Raw genomic sequence first — 15,664 nt, forward strand, 5'->3', positions numbered from 1 at the left:
GGCTATGGGACTGAGCATTCACTGGGAAAAGGGCTTCAATGTTACAATATTTAAATGAAACTGTTTGGATGGTTGAGAGTAACCAAGATGTGATAAAAGGGATTTATCCTTTTTTTGGTGAAATTTTCAACCACCTGCAGACATAAAAGGATTTAGTTTTACCCAGTCTTCCCTTTGATTAAATTTATTCCCAGAGTTATCATTATTAAATTATAATGACCAATAAAGGTAAAAAAATAGGCCCTTTTATAATGTTGCTCTTTGGCATGGGAATAAGACTCACCTTAACAATTAATGGCATTAAACCAAATATTTCAAAATACTATAACTATTTCAAAAAGTAGGATTTAACCCAAAGAATATTTTAATCTGAATACTAATGCTTTAGGAAATTCTTAATTGATCAATTAAAGGAACTGGAGGAGTAATAACCATCTCAATTTCAATAATGAACTTCCATCATCTCTTCCTTTTGGCTTTGAAAGAACCATGAGTAAGATCCGGCTCACAGGTTTCTGTTGGCTTCGCAGAGGAAGGTGGGGTATGAGAACGGTTAGCTCCCAGAGCTATAGCTGCTGGCACAGCCAGGATCGGATTTCCTGCTACCTGACTCTGGGACCACGCTGTCCTCAATTTGTGATCCACAGGGGTCTTAAGTGAAAGATGAGCCCCAGAACAGCTCCTTCCATAGCCTTCTCACTCATTCAAGTTTTACACAGAGATCACAGGGAAGAGCTAAATATCCACTAAAGGTGTTTTCCATTGAAAGGCTCCTTGCAGTACATTATGTAATAGCAACATCTATCTCCTTATTTATTGACTTCATTACACTCAAATCTTGGACACAAGGCATGCGTGACTATCACATTCGCCCCAGTGTGGGGCATGAAGGGGACACTGGGGTCCCACCTTTCCTATTGCTGACCCACCCATGGTAAATTAAGGAATGACCATAATTTCCAAAAAGGGAGGGGTGTTGCTCAAAGACATTTATAATATGAATAAGGAAGAATGGAAAAAAACTGTGCTTACGATTTTGGACACAGGGTGAGATGGCTACCACTGAAATAAGCAGACACAGGCCTCCGTTTACCCCGAGAAGAATTTTATTTTCCACGCAACCATCTTTCTGTGTATAAAACACTGCCATCAAAATCAAGCCTCCCGTGGCGATGGAGTACATGATGAGAGTCACCAGGGACAGAGAGGCGTACCACAGCTTGTTGCTAGCTGTGCCTGCGGTCCTGTTTCTCCAGGAAGTGGAGAGGAAGGGGAGAGAAGACAGGTCAATTGATTCTCCGACAGCATCTATCATCCCTCAGGCATTATTCACTAATGCTATCAGGCCCCAGCCCACAGTAATGAGTTATCCTGAAGGCCTATCATTTTACCCACTAGAAGCTAGAAGGTACAGGTAAATATGCAAAAACTTCTTGGCTCAAGGATAGAATTTTTTCTAAACACTGAAAAAATTCCATCTTTGACTCAAGTGTATTCATCAACTAAAATGAATACACGACAGACTTTATTCTAGCCTCCCCATTCTGGATGTCAATTACCCTGGGACAGGTTTTGGCAGTATTAAAAAGCGGCTCTTTGCTGGAGTTAGAGTTTTCCCCATAAACACAGAGGCTGGGGGTGCCAGTCTCTTAGCCAAGTGCTGCCAGCAGCTCCTGCTGACACTCATCTTCCCTTTAGGGAGAGAGAGGCAAATGCACTTCACCCGGAGAAAGACTGGCTGACCTCAGCTCTTCCGTCTCTGCACTGAAAAGGAGCATCTGGACTAGTACTGCTTCTCCCAGACAATGCCAGGTATGATTAAGGAGAAGTGTGACATTAGAAAAAGTGAAGACAGGAACTCCCTGGTGGTCCAGTGGTTAGGGCACAGTGCTCTCACTGCCAGGGGCCCTGGTTCAATTCCTGGTTGGGGAAATAAGATCCCGCAAGCCACGAAGCACGGCCAAAAAAAAAAAAAAAAGGGGGGGGTGGGGCGGGTGGAGAATAAAATCAGGCGGGAAGAGAGTAAAAGTTTTAATGGGATTTATAATAAAGAATCTAAAAGAGGAGGTTAATGTGCTCTCTGGTTTATGTAAACATTAATAAAGGGATGGGAGAAATAAGTAGTGATTTAACAATCTACAGAAACTTCAGAACAAAGAAAAGAGGGCTTATTGATGCTAAATGAAGAGGACAGAACAACAGGGGGATGGACTGAATCACTGTCATCTGCCTTAGGATTCAATCGCCCTTTGTAACCACACTCTCACAAACCTTAACAGAGAAAGCAACATACTTACTATCTTCACAAAGCTGGAAAGTGTTCAAGCAACCCAGCTAAAATGTTTCAATTATGAAGTTACTGCAGCCAGAGACAAAGAAAACAGGGAGGAAAGGCCAAAATGACAATGACCATCATATTCCTGAAACTGAGCCAGGTGCTCCTATGACGACAGTTATTCTAACAGGGAAGGCACACAAAGCAAATGAAGAGAAAATGAAACTAGAGAAAGGAAAGAGGCAAATGGTAATCGACGACAGGGAGAGAAGACGATTATGTAGAAAAAGGTGAACACTGCTGACCAGTGTGTAGGTGGGGTCCAGCTGTTTCCTCACTAGTCTTTTGGGCTGTTATTACTATAAGAAGGACTTTCTTAACAGTTAATTTATGCTTAGATTCCCAAGATTAAATCTTCAACCCCAACCTCTCCCCTCAACTCCAGGCTCCTATTATCCAACTGTTACTGTCTCCACTTGGAGGTCTAATCTGCATGTCAAACTTGGCAGGTCCAGATTAACTTCCCAATATTTAAACCTCCATCCCCAAACGTGCTCTTCTGTGATCTTCCCAACCTCAGAACATGGCAATTCCATTCTTCCCATTAGGGGTGGGGGTGGGGGGAGATTAAAGAACTGCAGTTGCTCTTGACTGCTGTCTGCTCTCCCTGCCCCTCTCCTCTCCGCACCACCATGCCATCCCCAGCAGCAAATTCCACTGCTTCCAACTTCAGACTATATCAGAATCTGACTGCTGCTACCATGTGGCTCCAAGCTACCTCGTCCCTCACCTGGATCATCTCCCACTAGACTCCTTACTTGCACCTGTAAGCCCCTCTCATCTTTTCTCAACTTAAAATGTGCATTAGATTCCATCTCTCTAGTGCCCTTCCATGGTGGTCCCCGAAGCCCTTCATGAGCCGGCCCAGGGCTGTCTCTGATTTCATCTCTTGCACCCTTCCCTCACCACTGGGGTCCAGCCACAGTGGATGTCCCTGTGCCCCTTAAAGCAGCCAGCACGATCCTGCCTTAGGCTCTCCCCAACTTCCTTCGTCTCCCTCACACCTCGTCACGAAAGCCTTTCCCTGCCCTGCTCACCCCAACTCCCACACCCTTTCTTTTTCTCCAGAGCACTTTTCACCATTGAACCTAGTACGTATTTGCTTGATTATAAGTTGACTATCTATCCCCCCTCTCCCCAGGAGAATGTAAGCTCCACAGAGCAGGACACGGTTGCATTCACTGCTGCTCTCCTACTGTCGAGTGCCCGGCAAATAATAGGTGCTTAATGAATATTGGTGCAAGGACTGCCAACTGTTAGAGGATAACTGGATGCAGCAATGGTGGCAGAGTGGCTGTAACTCCTGCTGCCTCAGACTCAGTTGGTCCTCCCAATGACATCTTCTATAGACACCCCAAATAAGTGCTGTGACTTATTATCTTTATACTCTTGGTGCCCGGCACATAGTTAATATTCCAAAAATTTTGAATCAGTGCTCAATAAGAAGCACTTGGATGGAGACTGGAAAAAGACCGGGCAGTGGGGAGGAGCGTATGGACACAGAAGCAAGCAGGTTATCAGGTTAGGGAAGATGTCTGGGCTCAGGCTTCGGGTGAGGGTTAGGAGTAAACAAAACCCAACATTAATTTAAAATCTAGAAAATCTAATAAATAAATAAATAAAATCTAGAAAATGGGTCTTCATTAGAAACACCTAAATAGGCACAGGTGGCACAGTAGTTAAGAATCCACCTGCCAATGCAGGGGACATGGGTTCAAGTCCTGGTCCAGGAAGATCCCACATGCCGCGGAGCAACTAAGCCCATGTGCCACAACTACTAGGCCTGTGCTGTAGAGCCCATGAGCCACAATTGCTGAGCCTGTGTGCCCAGACCCCGTGCTCCACAACAAGAGAAGCCCGTGCACCGCAACGAAGAGTAGCCCCCGCTCACCACAACTAAAGACCCAATGCAGCCAAAAAAATTAATTAATTAATTTAAAAAAAATGCAACTCCCTCCAAAAAAGAAACACCTAAATATACTGTTTACTTTTTGTTATTTCAGTTTTTATATAGAACTGATGCTTCGAATTATAAAAATTGACCTAGAAAGTGTCAAAAACAAGACAACAGGCTTAGAAAGGAGTCGCTTATGCTAAGCCCCACATCACCAAACCAACACAACTTAGAGTTTCAGCTCTCCCAGAAACGGAATCTTAAACCAGTCAATCAGGAATCCCCTGATCAGCACTAGTTATGTCACCTAACTGGTAGACGCCTGGCATCCCCTGAAGGAAAGTTACCTCACAATAACCAACCTGCTTTTTTGCCTAATATAACTTCCTTGTCCCTGCTCTCTGCTGCCTATAAACGTCTTTTATTTTGTACAGCTCCTCAGAGCTCCTTTCTATCTGCCGGATTGGAGGGTGCCCAATTTGAATCAATTTTTGCTCGGACAAACTCTTAAAAAAATTTTAATATGCCCCAGCTTACCTTTTAACCAAAGAACAAAACACATTAAACGTCACCCAACCACAACATTTTTCAGGTAAAAAAAAAATGAGGTCAGAGAGGCCAAGTCATATGCCTCAAGTAAAACAGCCAGAGAGCCAGGGGCATTAAAATCTGCAGCATTTGTGTCCAGGCCCATGGCCTTTCTATCCTACTGCCTTTGGAGTCTTCTCCTTCTCAAGATCTTTACAAAAGGAGAAAAAAAGAAAGGAAAAGGGAAGAAAAATTTTGGTTGTTCCATGAAGAGTGATACAAGCATTATATTTTCTAGACTAACCTTGTAAGCAAGAATCTCTGTTAAAAAACACACCCAAAAAAACTAAATTAGATAAATCTACATAAAAATAACAATTCTTGTACGTTTCCTAGCTTAATCCTAATTTTAGGCAGACCAACCAGCTGTGAGTATGTGGACAAAAGAGATTTTGCTGGGACACTGGCCTCAAAGCTGGGACAACAGCAACATCAATCGTTGCAAAGCTCTTAAGCCATTCCTATTGGCTGGTTTCTGGAAAGTTTTTAAAGCAATCAAACTCTTCCAAAATGCCCGTTAAAACTTGGCATCGATAATTAGTCCCAGAAAATGGCTTCAGAATCAATCAAAACATTAAAGTCAGAGTAAAGCACAAGTATTCTCAAGGAAGCATACTATTTAATGGGCAAGTCAGGCACTCAGTATCAAAGTTATTAGTATTTTATCATAACTTCCTCGAAGTTTATTTCTAAAAATTTTAGAAAAAACATAGGGTGATGCATTCCTTTGGTCAAATAAAAAATTCAGAATGAAAGTACATAAGAATCACCAGGGAATTCCCTGGTAGTCCAGTGGTTAGGATTCCACGTTTTTACTGCCAAGGGCCCGGGTTTGATCCCTGGTCTGGGAACTAAAATCCCACAAGCCACATGATACAGCGCCGCGCCCCCCGCAAAAAAAAGAATCATCATCAATGGAAAGAATGTTATTTAATCAATTAAAATGCATTTCCAACTTATTGTGCATATTTCTTCTGCATAACTGAGAACAGGGTCACATAAAACTATAGTCAACCATTTGACTTATCTTTAGGAAAACTTTGCTGCCTCGAAACAAGATCTAGTAGAAGCCCCAAACATACTAGGTTTCAGGGATGACTCAAAATGCAGGACAGCATGCAATAATAAACTTATATATATACTCAGACCTAGAAATCTGTATTATCATAGAGATTAAGATTTGAGGGGAGTTCCACGGCAGTCCAGTGGTTATGACTCTACACTTCCAATGCAGGGGGCGCGGGCTCAATCCCGGGTCAGGGAGCTAAGTTTCCCACATGCTGCGCAGCGCGGCCCCCCCCCCCCCACAAAAATAAAGATTTGAAAAAATACCAAAACATGCCTGTAGTGCTACCTGTATGACTATTCAACGTGCTGCAAACATTTTTAAATTGGTATTTGGGTGCTTACTCCAATATTTACCAAATAATAAAATGTTTAACCTATCTTTTCACTCAGGCATCTCATGATTCGATTTTCAAAAAAACAAGACCAAAACAAAACAACTACTACTACCAAGCTGAGGAATATAATCAGAATGAAAAGTGTTTTGAGAGAATTTGGACAGTATATTTTGTTTTGTCCAAAATAAAAAATAAAATTCACATTCATATAGAACTTTCAGATATCCATCCAAACAGTACAAAATAACATGATGCCTACAAAATCTACAAAATTACAAAAGCCTTACTGGATATAGCAGGCAGTTATTTTCATTCATATTTTATAAGTAAAGTAAGACAGAGCACTTCAGTGCTTTGCCCAGAGTCACAAAGAGAGTCAACCTGGCCTTAGCACCGAAGGAGCTGGACCCCTGTCTAGCTGTCACTTCCTCAGTGTGGCTCAGCAAGAAATAAAACGAGCCATTAATAGTTTGGCATTCCCCATGTATTCTAGGATGTGAATTCTATTTTCAAGGCACTTAAAAAGGGTCTGTATTTTTTTTTAAAGTCGGGGAGGCTTTCTAAGGTAGAACAACAGATCTCCCTAATGAAGGGGCCCTTCCCCTCTTAGGCAGTTGAGAAGGAACAAAAATTTTTTTAAAAAGAAAAGCACTGTTTCATTGAATATTCTTTGCAGAAAATGAACCTCCAGCTCCAAAGTACTTTTTCCTTTTTAATCTCCTAAGGATGGGAGCCTAAGATAAAGCCTACCCAAATTTTCAGCCACTAACGCAAGCACGGAGCAGGGGCTGCGAGGTGCCAGCAGTGGGGTTGAGTGTGGCTAAGTCTTAGAGCCCAAATGAGAGGGTACAGGGAAAAGAGAGCCAAAGAGTGAAAAGAAATGAAGTGGAAAAAGGAAAAGTAGAAAGGTGAGAAAAACAGTATGGGAGAGGAGTAAATGAAGAGGTCCAAAGAGCAGGAGGGAAGGAAGAGAACAAGCAAAAATTGTTTTTGGTGTAAGCAGGCTGCTAATCCCTGGCAATACAACTCGGGGTAGAGCTTCTGTCAACAATGGGCACTTTCTCTGAGTCAGAGAGTGAGTTCACGTGGAAGCTCTCCATAAAGGCACATACCAGTTCTTGTTCCATTTATGTGCAAACTCCACAAGTAAGAGGAGCTGGATGCCTATGAACAGGAAGCCTCCGATGGCTCCCACATAGCGCCAGGCTGCAAAAGAAGACCGTCCGAAAGGAGATGAGGTGACTGTCCCAAGTGTTTAACTCAAATGAGAGTAATGACTAACAGTTAATTTTTACTGCAGGCTCCCTGTACCAGTAACACATTTAATTCCCACACAACCCTACAAGGTGGGTACTACTATTAGACCCACTTTACAGATGAGAAAAACTGAGAGTCTACACGTAAGTTGACAAGGTCCCACAGCCAGTAAAGGGCGGGGCTGGGATGTGAACACAGGCAATCTGGCACCACAGCATCCAAGCCTCACCTCCATGCTATAAATAAATGCCAGATATCCTAACAGATGCAGTAATTCATAAAATCAACAATGACCCTCAATTTAAAAGTAAAATCACACAATGCCAGAAAAACCAAGGATTCAAATTTTACCGGATAGAGACCCACCAATGTCCAGTGAGGAAATGAGGTTCAAATGGGGGCTACGGACTCAGGTTCTACTTCTGGCTCGGCCACAGAGAAGCCCAAACCTTGGAGAAGCGCATCACTTCTCTGGGTTGTCTATAATACAACTGAGCTGTTCTAAAGGATGGACAGCTAGGTCCCGTCCCATTCTAAGTATATTATTCTATTATATACAAGGACCTCTGTGGAGAATAGAAAACTAGTTACCAGTATTTTAGGTAAAAAGACAACTTGGATACAACTTCCTTAAGGAGTACATAAAACCGGTATGACCCTAAGAAACTAGCTGGAGCCTGATATGTGGCTATTTGAGGGACTATGGCTGTTCCTTATTCACAATGTGAATATTTTTACTATCTTAATAAGGAAAGTGAATCCATTTGGGTCTGAACAGTGTTCTGAACCTCTAAAACTCAGGCTTTTTTTCTCCTCCCTACCTCATATGAAGAAAGGACCCTTGTTTCAGCTATGATTGAATGCATTATATTAAATCACTTTGGTAGGTTCTATTGATAAGGAATATAATTCAGTGTATACAGTTTCACATAAGGCAAGTTTAGAAATAGTCTGAAGGATGCCTTTCTTACCCCATTATAGCTACAAGCAGATTTAAAGCTGCTAAGAAGACTTGGGTTTGTGTGCAGTGCTCAGAAAGAACAAGGTCTCCCTGGGTCACGCTGACATGATAAACTAGTTTGCAAACAAGTTTTAAGCGCTTCATTTTTCCTTCAGGCTAATAACCTTAATTTCAATTCTTCAACCGGCAGAGTAACTAAAGGTCCTCTCACCCCTCCCAGGAAGGGAGAAGTGGGGGGTGGGGAGGAAGTACAGAGGGTGGGTGAAGTGTGGGCAGCTGAGGCAGGATTTTTTTTTTTTTTTAAGCTACAAGAAAGTTAGTAACCTACAATATCAAAGGCACCCTGGACTACGCTTTCCAACAGTCTTACGAAGTGAATAAAAACACAATAAATAGATACCCCCCATACCCCATTTGTACCATTTAGAAAGGTCTCCTGATCTGGAATGAAGAAGGCTCCTGAGCACATGGCCCCCAACAGCAGAAGTTTAAAGAACCAAAAGCTGGAGGGGAAGAGAAAAAAAGGAAATGTATTTAAATGATAGTCAAGGAAGGACAAAAGACCTCTCAGAGGTAACCGTGTCAATTCACAATTCTGTCCTCTCCAAATGGAGGGGAAGTAATTAAGTGACTGGAGACTGCCTTTTCCCATAATTAGACACACTTCAGTGTGGCCTCTGATTGTGCAAGACCATTTTGTTGCAGGGGTGGAAGTGACCTGGGGGAAGCTCTTGGTCCAAGAAATAAACTCTTATCTCCAATGCATTTCTCATTATGGTACCAGGTGTTACAAATAGGATTCCAGTTCTTAGGCCACTGTGTGGTAAGTATAAGTTCCACCTTCCCTAAAATCAGTGTCAACAATTTCAACTAGAGGAAAGCAGTCAGAGGGTCTGAAGAGTGGAAGGGGTCCTGGAACGTTGCTCTGAATATAAGGAAGGGTGAAAGGATCCCCACAAAGACTCACCCATTGTGAATATAGGCTCTACAACTTTTACTGTTGTTGATTTTCAAGGTCAGGAGGCAGAATATAAAGAAGAAACAGGCCATTCCAAAACAGACTCTATATACTGCAGAATACCCCACCAGCTTCTCACAGGTGTCGCCAGCTTTAATGCCTTTACAGATATCTTCGAAAAAAGGGATCTGAAGAAAAAGAGAAAAAGTAATTTGTTAAAACTAGGAAAAGAAGGGCTACCAGTGGAGTGTTCTTTCAGCCTACAAGTCAAAATCCAATGTGAAATACACCATGTGCAGAGAGAAATTAAGACTGAGAAGAAAGTCTCTCTTCCAAAGACCTCTTTCTTTCTCTGAATCTTCCTTAAAAATATAGTGCTCATAACATACCACTCCACCTCCACTTACTCCTAAGGAATTCTGAAATCCAGCATCAGAGTTTTAAAAAATGATACTTATAATACACAGGTATATTTTTCTTTATTCATTCATTCATTTTTGCTGCGCCAGTCTTAGACGTGCGGAATCTATCGTTGCGGCCTGCAGATGTCTTAGTTGCGGCCTGTGGTATCTAGTTCCCCAACCAGGGATCGAACCCAGGCCTCCTGCATTGGGAGCTCGGAGACTTACCCACTGGACCACCAGGGAAGTCCCACAGGTATATTTTTCTTGAAATGCATAAATATGGAGAATAATTGCACATATGCCATTATTTATATAGGATAAGCTCCTGACCTGGAAATGAAATCAGTGGGTCAAGTATTATCTACATTTTAAAATTTCAAGAGATAAAGTCAAATCACACTTTTAAAGTCTGCCTTTTCATCCTACCAGTAATATTTGAGACTGCTCACATTCCCAACCTGAGCACCAAATTTAAAGGTTAAAAACCGCTATCTTGTTTTAATGTCCGTCTTCCTCATTACTAGTAAGGTTCACCTTTTCTTAAATTTATGGCCATTTGTATTATTCTCTGTGAATTGGCAGTTAATTGGATTTTTTTTCTTGATCCACTGGAGCTCTTTATTTATGGACCTTAATCTTCTGATAAATGTTGATAATGGTTTATTCTAGTACAATTAGAAGGTTTTAATGTAAAACCCACTTACATTATCAGAATAATTAAAATCTTACATTATGAGAACAAGCAGCACGTTTCTAATAATGTCAGAAAATAAAGATTTAGTCAGTGTTAAAAAAAAAAAACTTGCTTCTTACCAACATCAAAGCTGAACACTCTTTAGAACAGAAAATAAGTTGAAAATCACATTACAGCCTTTACTCACAAGAAAAAAACAAAACAAAACAGGACAACAATGACATAAAACTAGAGGTAAAACTGAAGCATGATAATTTAGTTTCTTCTCCAGAAAATATCCTAAAGAAACAACAACAGTGGAGGTTATTAAGATTTCCATAAACAGAAGGAAGACTACATTTAATTGCAGTTCATCTTCCTCCACGAGGGTTCCCTCCCTCAGAAAAGAGCTGCAATCATTACTACACATGAATCTCAAACATGCTTTTCCAAACAAAGCACGTTTTTCAAAATTAGTGTCTCAGGCAAAAAAGCATTAATACTGAGACCCTATTAGCATAGCTCCATTTCCATGAATAGCTATAAAAGATTTCATGGGACTTCCCTGGCGGTCCAGGGGTTATGCTCCGCACTTCCACTGCAGGGGACACAGGTATGAGTCCTGGTTGGGGAACTAAGATCCTGCATGCTACGCGGCACAGCCAAAAAAAAAAAAAAGATTTCATAAAGAAATGCCAAATATTTTGCAGTCAGCAAGTTCCTGCAACTCCAATTTCTTTTTGATCAGAGCAAGAAATAAATGCATAAAGAGAGACACTACTATATTTTTGACCAAGCCAGGTAAAATACTAAGCCTAATAAAATACAGAATGTCTAGTTAAATTTAAATTGTGGATAAATAATAACTAATTTTTTAATATAACACCACTTGGGACATACTTAGACTAAATATTGCCTGGGACATATTTATGCTAAAAAAGCATTCCTTAGCAAGAGATGAAGCTCAGAAGAAGGCAGGGTCTTGCGGGGAAGGGCCAGGTGTATATGCCATGTTAAGGAGTCTGGCTCCCACCCTGTAAGGGAAACAACTATTTAAGCTGGAATGCCTTTGGCTGCAAAGTGGAGAACATATGGGAAAGGGACAGGTTCGAGGCAGGAGGATAAATTAGAGGGCCACTGGATTAACAGTCCAGATAACAGTCAAAGAAGGTAAACTACTAGCAGAGAAAACAGAAATTCTATGGCTAGAAGTCATAGTTGGCAGGACTGTAGGGATGGCGAGAAAGTGAAGGACGGGGGGAGGGTTCTCTTCTGCTTTTTTAAAGCTGTTTGGGGTGATGGGGGAGTAGGGTTGGCAGAGGACAAAGAGTGGAACTGAAAAGAACAGATCGGGAGTTTGCTTTTAACATATAGGGCTGAAAAAAAATAATTTAAAAAACCCAAAAAACAAAAAACATATAGGGTTGGAAGCGCCTTGGAGCACCCCAGTGAGAACGGCTGGTCTGGAAATTGCTTCAGTATAGCGACAAGGATACAGGATACAGGAAGTGCCCTCACACAGGTAATGAGAAGTCAGGAAGGGCCTTCTGAAGGACCTTGAATTTTTAGCAGTGTTTCACAGTGACTGAGTAAACTCACATGGTTAAGATCCTCATATACTGAAGTAACGGGGGACGCCACACAAGTGAACGTTTCAGAGCCTCTAGCAGGAAACAAAAGCTGCACCCGTATGAGTGGTACCGATAATAAGGAGGTAACACTGCGTTAAATCTGTAAAAGGAGGCGCCATGCCACCTCACTCCGGTTTTGTTCATACCGTTCTGCAATATTCATGGAACTCTTCTTTTCCCTCCCTTCCGTGTCCCACTCTATCAGCAAAGCTAATCCCTGCTGCACACCACCGCCCTCACTTCCACTGTAACACGTGCATGGCAGCATCCCTTTCGTCTACACCAGCCCATCATTCCCGATTAGACTCTTTTCCACCTCCCTACCCCACACCCACTTCTCTCTTCTTCTCAGATCAGTTCAAGAATGCTACTGCCAGCAGGCCTGAACGCCTACCCTACCATCCCCCACAAATCCCCCCTCCCCTAAAACCCTTGTTTACCGCCAGAGGCCCTTAGGCTCATCAAAGGGCGAGTATGTGGCACTGCATACTTCATCTAAAATATCAGTAGGCAAACAACCCCCTGCTCCAAATACGAAGACCTGCTTTATGCTCTGTGGGTGACTTAGTCATTTAGCCTTCAGTACGTGGTGAATATTTTTAGGCAAAGAATCTCCGAGTTGAACAAGCTGGCAGGATTTAGCGAGGGGAATCTGCTCTGATTAAATATTTGCTGTTCCAAGCTCCATCCCGGTTTTAGAAAAAGAAAACATACATTACACACAGATTCCACACAGTGGGGTAGAGGAGACAGGCCTGCTAAGGGTGTTACCTCTTATGTCTGGTTCTGGGCATCCAAGGACACTACATCTGTGTTGGTTCTGTACAGACCCAAGGGCAAGGGTTTCCCCACAAGCCTCAAGCAACCAAACTCAGAGCCACAAATTATCAGGAAGAATAAAAAGCTCACATGGACTTCCAACCCTGAGAATTAAATCAGTGAATCGTTGCAGAAAGTGCTCATCACAGTCCCTAATCCATAGTAGCCATTAAGTAAACTTCCTTAACTCTAAGGTACTATTTTATAAAAAGAACTTCTCGGAGAGGGAGTTAGGCACATTACATCAACCCCTGATTGGTTGATGCATTCTGATTTAAACATGGGGGGAGATGAACGTTCATCTTAGAACTCAGTAGATGCTCTATTCACTTTACAAAGGATTCATATTGAAAGTTACAGTTGGACCCCCATATCTGCCAGTTCTGCATCTGTGGATTCAACTAACCACAAATGGAAAATATTTAAAAATTTTTTTTATTTTTCAGGAAGTTCCAAAAAGTGAAACTTGAATTTGTCATGTACCAGTAACTATCTATATAGTATTAGATATTATAAATAATCTAGCGATGATTTAAAGAATATAAGAGTATGTGCCTAAGTAATATACAATGTCATTTTATATAAGGTACTTGAGCATTGGTGGATTTTGGTATCCGACAGCGTCCTGGAACCAATCCCCCACAGATACCAACAGACAACCGTACCGGGTAACTTTCAATAAGGTGAATCCTTCCTTGGCACATATATATAGGCATACATCAGAGATATTGAGGGTTCAGCTCCAGACCACTGCAATAAAGCAAATGTCTCAATAAAGCGAGTCACACAAATCTTTTGGTTTCCCACTGCATATAAAAATTATGGTTACACTACACTGCAGTCTATTTAGTGTGCAATGGCACTATGTGTTTTTCTTTAAAAAAAAAAAAGCAGTGTATTAAAATATTTTATTGCTAAAAGAACACTAACCATCATCTGAGCCTTCAGTGAGTCATGGCAGTAACATCAAAGATCACTGATCACATAACAAATATAATAATAATGAAAAAGTTTGAAATACCACGAGAATTACCAAAGTGTGACATAGAGACATGAAGTGAACAATGCTGTTGAGAAAATGGCACAAACAGACTTGCTAGATGCAGCATTCCCACAAACCCTTAATTGGTAAAAAACGCAGTATTTGCGAAGTGCAATAAAGGACAACAAAACAAAACAAGGTATGCCTGTATAAGAATTGAGTTCTAAAAAACAGTGCTCACTACCTATCTTTCAGAGACCTAGTTGCCACCCAAAAGAAAACATGTCTGAACTCCCAAATCAGGGAAGACATTTTGAAACATCAACACAAGTATTAAGCTCAAAGAGATGGAAGCTAGAAAATCCCCATAACTCATCTATATAGAAGAGAGGCTAGCTATGCCTCCACAACAATTTCAATCTCAGGTAGATAAATATAAACAAACAATAGAAGAGCTATAGAAAGGCTTACAGGTCTAGCTGGCCAGGGGCCCACATGCTGCAAACTTAGAAATAAAGTATAGAATTTGGGAGTGTTTCTTACAGAAATGAAGAGGAAAAGGAGCGGCGTGTTCCTGTAATATTAAAATATTATTTGGGAGAGATGAGAAAATGGCCTATTAGCAAAGCGAATGAGTCTTACATTCCATTACATCAAATTTTTAGGGCATTGAATGAAACCAAGCTGCAGAGAAAGCTTTGGGCAGCTGAGCAGGAGTGATACCATAAAACCTAGAAGAACCATATCTGTAGGTTCTGTTTAGTATCTCTTACTTGAAATGAATTTCAGAATCGAGACCCTCTCCCCTTTTTGATATTCCACTTATTTTCAAACTTTCTAAGACAATTTCTTTTTGTCTGTGGAAAAACTCCAGTGTCCATGAGAGTGATGCCCGTCTGTTACCCACCCACGGACAGGAGCTGTGAAACAGGGACCATTAAGATCCGCTTCCATCCTCCCCTCAACGGCCTCTAGCAACCAAGGCTCATTTCTCTGTAAATTATTACCTTTGAGGCCCTTTTTTTGGGGGGAGGGGCTATTTTGAAAAACAGTAACAATCTCACATCTCTTTTGTTCGGGGTTTCTAGATATTTTTACAAGAAAAGTCTACATTGTGTCATTATTAAAAGCCATAAGGAGAACTAAAATTTCACCGAGCCTGGTTTTATTTGACCCCGCCACCTCTGCCATCAGGAACTTAACATCCCCAAACAGTAACTCCCCAGAATCTCGGAAGCATGCAAGACAGAGACGGCACTGGTGCTCATAGCTTCTCCTCTACCATGAGCATTTCGTCAGGATCAAACCACCCCAAATATGATTAGACAGTTAGAAAAAAACTCCAACCAAACTTTAAATAATAAGCTTTCAACCCAAACAAGACAACTTGCAGAGAACTGACTAATAATGATGGCACGAAGGGCTCTTCCTCAGAAGGGAAGCAGGCGACAGCTAATGTCGATCTGCTCAGGGAATTAAGGTAACATGAAGGCAGAATGTACAGCAAGAATCACGCCAGTTACTAATCTTGAAGGAGAGATAAGAGTTAATCCCAGCGAAAACTCATATAAATCTTCAATTAGGCAATGGCAGTGGGGATTGGGGCCGTGGAATAGACAGGTCCCGTGTGCTGATTTGATGCGGCCTAGGAAGAAAGGCAGAGGAGCCCAGAACTAAGATTCCCAGTTCCCAGCTTGGCAGTTGGTTTGATGGCAGCCCAGCAGTGGATAGGAATCACAGAAGAGCGGGTTCAGGATGG

At 41.6% G+C, this 15,664-nt stretch overlaps 1 protein-coding gene across 1 annotated transcript in view; it reads right to left on the minus strand.

Annotated features, from left to right (window-relative positions):
• The window catches only part of SERINC5 (serine incorporator 5), a 67,255-nt gene that overhangs the window by 16,869 nt on the left and 34,722 nt on the right, over positions 1-15,664 (minus strand). Inside the window, exons 3-6 of the mRNA XM_007471984.1 lie at positions 9,406-9,584; positions 8,859-8,941; positions 7,333-7,426; positions 1,033-1,244 (exon numbers count right to left, since the gene is read on the minus strand). Of these exons, the coding sequence (XP_007472046.1) occupies positions 1,033-1,244; positions 7,333-7,426; positions 8,859-8,941; positions 9,406-9,584 (568 nt within the window). The remainder of the gene's footprint in view (positions 1-1,032; positions 1,245-7,332; positions 7,427-8,858; positions 8,942-9,405; positions 9,585-15,664) is intronic.

This window comes from Lipotes vexillifer, unplaced genomic scaffold (assembly GCF_000442215.2).
Source record: "Lipotes vexillifer unplaced genomic scaffold, Lipotes_vexillifer_v1.1 scaffold83, whole genome shotgun sequence".
Lineage (NCBI taxonomy): Eukaryota > Metazoa > Chordata > Mammalia > Artiodactyla > Lipotidae > Lipotes > Lipotes vexillifer.